Genomic DNA, 5,402 nt, shown 5'->3' with positions numbered 1-5,402 from the left:
TATCACACTCAGTCTTCATTTGGGTTTCAGTAGCCAATCTCCTTTCTTAGCTTTCTCAAGTTATCTTTGAATCAGTGTGGAAGCTAGCCCCAATCCAATCATGCAAGCCCTGGCCCACCCTCTATAAAAACATCTGTCTCCCAGAAATCCTCGTTATTTAAGTAATCAATCTTTATACCCAGTTCATTGATTTTAACATACAAATCTTTTTTGGAGGGGAGGGGGCGATCCTATCATTATAGGCTGTCTGTTGTTCAAAACAAATGAGATTGAAGATGCTGGTCCCTTTATCCTGTGGAGACCTCGATAGCTAGGCCAGGAATGGATGGAGTCATCCTCTTTTCCTTATTCTTCTGTCTCCCCTCATCTATATGGTTCTATCATCCATTTGGTTCTATTTGAAGGCACTGTCTTCATGGCTATTTTCTACAAATGGTTCTCTGCCACTAATGAGTCAAGGCATGTTTAACATTTTTAATTTTTTGCAATTTAAAAGTGCAGAACTGTTGGCTTTTTTCACCTTGCGATGTTTGCTCCTGAGCAGCGCTTGCATCCTTTTGGGTGTGGGGAATCTTTTCTTGTCCCACGTGAAGTACCTCTTGCCCCTGGTGTGCTCTATGTCCAGCCACATGACATCGTAAGGAATGTCATGTTCATCAAATCCTGCATCCACTGCTTTTACATCCTGCTCATCCTCATAGTTCCAGCGGCTCTGATGATACCCCAAGGAGAAGAGAGGGGGCATGGCTTGTGTGCCTAAAAGGAAGGGTGACATGTTCTGAAAGCCTGCCAACATTGAGCCTGGCACTCAGGAGCCTGAGAGGAGCAGTCCTTGTCCTCAAAGAAGGGACAGCTGGACAGCATGATGCATTAGCGTTGTCAGAAAGAACATGAAAAGCCCCTATTAGGGAATGGAGGCCAGGGTGATTGTGAATAAAGAAGATAGAAGATCATTAGAAAATGCTTTCAAATTCTGAAGAGAAGTAATTTTCAATCTGTTTAGTCAAATTCTCAATCAGGGGTAAAGGTAGGAAGGAGATGGCATACCTGCAAGGATTCAAAAAGTGTACCTCCCATGCACACTTTCTTTAGGAACTAACACAGATGCCCCGAAACAAAATCCAAAACAAGCAAGGAAATAAGCTGCACAGGAGAGCTCCACCAGTACCCAGGAGAGGAGGAAGCCCACAATGGCAGAGAGCAAAAAGATACGTCACAGGATGGCATCATGTAGACTTGGGCGGACAGATGTGCAGGGAGCCTAGACAGGAACAGTTTAGATGGGAGAGGGACAAGGGGTCCTAGAAGGGACATCTCCAAGTGGGACAGAAGAATGGACTAAGTTTCTGATGCCTTTGAGCAGTTGGGAAATACAAGGAATGAAAACAGATTTAACCAAATATTGTGGTGTAACAATATACAGAGGGAGGGGAAGAAGGGATATAAACAAGTTAAATCTTCATCAGGAGATAATATAAGATCTCTAAACTCTAATCTCTGACTGATACAAGTTCACGAGAGAAAGAAATATTGGAGGAGCCCTGATGTTTAATGGGTTACATATTGGGCAAATAGCCACAAGGTCAGCAGTTCAAAACCACCATGTGCTCCATAGAAGAAATAAGAGGCTTTCTACTCCCGTATAGAGCTACAGCCTCAGAAACCCACAGGGGTAGTTCTACTCTGTTCTGGAGGGTTGCTATGAGTCAGACTTGAGTCAATGGCAATGAGTATACATAAACTTATTTTGGGTTTCATTGAACACAGTGAGAGCTCTGGTGTTTCTGAAACACTTTCCCATATACCAGATTCATTCTCTCCCAATAGAAATGTTGAAAGAGCCTGCAGCTGTCACTATCATTGGTAATATTTACTCTTGTGTGGGTGTCTTCCCTTATCCACAAGCTCTTTGTCATTCTGTTTCCCTAAAGATTTACACCCTCAGAAACCCTAGTGGGCAGTTCTACTCTGTCCTGGAGGAATGCTATGTGGTGGAATCAACTAAATGGCAGTGGATGGTGTGGCGAGATGAAGGATATGATGACAAACAACAGTTTCACATTTTGAAAATTAAAAACAATAAAAGTTTCTATGATTATGTAGCAATTTCTAAAAACGTAACCCATATAATGAAACTAGAAACTGGAACTACTAGATGTGGGAGTACCTGTAAGGAGTGAGTATTGCTTGAAGACATCAGAAGGTGTAGGGCCTGTTAGCAGAAAGACATCAATGATTCCACTCTCTGACATCCAACGCACATCAGCTCGAGATTTGACCTTTTGTTTAGAAGCAACTGAGCCCATCTGTGTGCTCTGGGAAAGGAATAGAATGAAAATCTGAAACATTTCCCTCTCACCTAGACTCCCATCCACGTGAGGGTAATGGTGTGTGCTTTAGCAGACACCATCCTGCATCCACTGGACACTGCAGAGTCTTTGGTGGCAGTGCACAAAGCGAAGAGCTATGACAACACTGAGTGGCGGTTTCCTGTGGGATGGGGCACACATCCCTGATCCACAGCTTACCTCTCCTGGAGGCTCTGTGCTGATCTCCACAAGTGTTTCTGAGGCATTCAGCCAGAAAATGCCTACAGTTCTGCCCACCTTGTGGGCTAGGAGATAAGGCACTGAACCATAAATACCCATTTTGTCATGCAGCTTATATCCATAGACATCTAGGTTGTAAAGACGGTAAGCATCTCCATCACTGAAAAATAAAATAGGGATTATCAGTAATTACCAGCACAGATTTTAATAGAATGCTTCCACTCTCTGGTGAATACTTTGGTCCTAGGCCTCTTGCAAGGCTCAACTCTCACCAATTTTGTAAAGGTTTCCTGACTCCACCTTGGCGAAGGTGACCTTCCTCTGACCCATATGGTACTCCTTCATATGACAGTGCACACCTTAGTTTTTAGCACATCTATGAGGGGAGGACTGTTGTGGATGTCCATCACACTAACAGGCCCACATGATTATATGCTGACACACTCTGTGAGAAGTACTCTGCAGTTAAAATGGAAGTGCTTGCACTTGGCGGAGTAAGGGAAGATAGGGGACTGAATAGGCTGAGGGCACCGAGCTCAGGTTGGTGTGATAGCAGCATGGCTCAGCACAACGTCAGCCCCCAGGTTTCTGATGTGCTTGCCTCAATGCCTACCTGTCAAGCACCTGAAACCTGACAACTTGGATCACAGTAGTTCTCTTTTTGTTTCCCAATCAAGCCTCCCATCCCTTGACTCTCTGATGCCTCTGGCATCTATCTTTCAGTAATTTACCTGGGAGATCACTGATCTCCCTAAGGGACTCAATGGTGATATGAGATGCAACACTTTCATTTCTCTGGCCCCTTTTTCTAGGTCAGTGATTTTCACACTGAATTCTCCCAGGCCTCCCCACAAAGGCCTGGAGAGGAGACACTGCAATGTCTCCACAACACACGGTTGTGGTGAAAACTCTACCCCTGCTTCAATCAGAGAAGCTCATTTTGGCTTCTGTTGAATTTTTAGGTTCAGCATTAGTTTGTTTTCAGTGCCTAACTTCTTGCCAATAAAACCAGAAAACCGCCACTCTGAGTGATCATTCGAGGGAGGTCCTTAAAATCCACAGGCACTATCAAGGAAGTACAAGTCATGCACATACCAACATGGCTTCAGTCATCTCTAATATGCATCTTTCAAACTTTCCATCTAAAAACTAGCACTGAAAGCTAAGAATTCCTGCTTGCACTTTACCTGGTATTTTTCAGTTGGTGTGAGTCTGCATGCTGTGGGATCCCATACAGATGCCTGAATCCATGCAAGGAGAAATCCAAACCAATGGAGGTAGGACCTGTAGGGATAGCATACTGGCTGAGTTTTGCTTCTTACTGGACTAATCAATTAAAAAGAGATTTTTAAAAATTAAAAAAAAAAAGAGATTCAATACACTGTAAGTAGAGCAAGACAATTAGGGTTGAGTCCTGAGCTTGCCCTCATCAAGCGATAAATGTTGTATGCTTATACCGGTAAGATATTAAGGTATTGTGGAGGTTACAAAAATTGGTCCCATATTGTATTTTCTTCATTGTGTGTTGAGAAGCTTTACATGTCCTCATTTATATTTAATATCCCTTCGATCTTTAACATTTTTTTCTAATCTTTTATCCTCCTAATTATATATTGCATTACTGTACTTCTTTTCTTCAGGGAGCAAACCATATTGATAAATTTTTATCTTTTCCAGAAGAATGACAGGCTGTTTTCAGTTTTTGATCTAATCTTCCTCCTGTCAGCCTTCTGTGGAGGTGACAACCTTACGGGGTAACAGAAGGACCTACTCTGGCTCCTCAAAACGCTTCCCATGGGGGGGAAAAATGCTTCCCATGATTAAAGATCCTTAAACAAAGACTTTTATTTAACAGTTTTTATAGACATAGAGGGAAAGTGCAAAGAACTGAGAGATAATATTGGATCAAATTACCTCTAATGTAAAAGTAATAGGATTCATATGGTCCCTAATTCTAGGAATTTGTGGAAAGGTGATCTTACAGAGAAGTAAAGAAGATGTTATTGCATGAAGCAAGGAACCAGTAGAGACGCCTGAGGGGCTGACCCAAATCCCAACTATGTGGACAGCCACCCCTCCCCCAGAAGAATTTACTTCAGAGGACAGCACTGAAGCTACGGCTCAGGGAGAGGGCCATGTCTGATCAGAGCACACGGGAGCAAATGAAGGGTGAGGAAGAGAGAGTGGAGCACATCCTGGTCCACCAAAACTTGAGGACGATATCCATGCTCAGAGCAGCCAATGCAGAGACAGGACCATATAACCGGCCCCACTATGAGACACGACATCCCTCACTGATCCATAGCCCTACAGGGGACAACACTGGAGACACAGTGTGGGAAGTGCACCCAATCTGATCCCAGCACACCGAGGCAAAACATTAAGGGTGTGCAGCAACAGAACAGCAAGGGGAGCAGAGCAATGAAGTCCCCGGGGAATACCAAAATGACTTTGGGGCCGGGCATGGCACCTCATCATATTCAACGGGAAAACACTCTTGAAGGTCAACAAAAAGACTTTGAACTATTTACAGGCTTTTCTTTTTTTGGTCATTTTTTGGGTTGTTGTTGTTTTGTGCTGTCTTTGTTTTTGTGCACATTATTATCTCTGCAGGTCTATCTAGATAAGATAGGCGAGATAAACAAACTGGAAAAGAAAATGGGACCAATGGTTCTGGGGACATGGGAGAGGGAGAGATATGGAAAGGAAGTGGTGTTAACAAACCCAGGGTCAAGAGAACAAGTGATCCAAAATCGGTGGGGAGGAGGGTATAGGAGGCCTGGTAGGGCTTGATCAAGGGAAATGTAACAGAGGAATTACTGGAACCCAAATGAAGGCTGAGCATGATAGTGG

At 43.5% G+C, this 5,402-nt stretch overlaps 1 protein-coding gene across 1 annotated transcript in view; it reads right to left on the bottom strand.

Moving 5' to 3' along the window:
- GANC (glucosidase alpha, neutral C) overlaps positions 1–5,402 on the bottom strand; it is a 74,340-nt gene that overhangs the window by 35,917 nt on the left and 33,021 nt on the right. The window contains exons 9-12 of the mRNA XM_045286501.1: positions 3,737–3,833; positions 2,529–2,709; positions 2,168–2,315; positions 521–756 (exon numbers count right to left, since the gene is read on the bottom strand). Coding sequence (XP_045142436.1) covers positions 521–756; positions 2,168–2,315; positions 2,529–2,709; positions 3,737–3,833 — 662 coding nt within the window. The remainder of the gene's footprint in view (positions 1–520; positions 757–2,167; positions 2,316–2,528; positions 2,710–3,736; positions 3,834–5,402) is intronic.

Source organism: Echinops telfairi, unplaced genomic scaffold (genome assembly GCF_000313985.2).
Source record: "Echinops telfairi isolate 266 unplaced genomic scaffold, ASM31398v2 ScPeMD7_8;HRSCAF=38, whole genome shotgun sequence".
In the NCBI taxonomy this organism is placed as follows: Eukaryota; Metazoa; Chordata; class Mammalia; order Afrosoricida; family Tenrecidae; genus Echinops; species Echinops telfairi.
The sequence above is the reverse complement of the archived record's forward strand: the minus strand, read 5'-3'. Positions and strand labels throughout refer to the sequence as shown.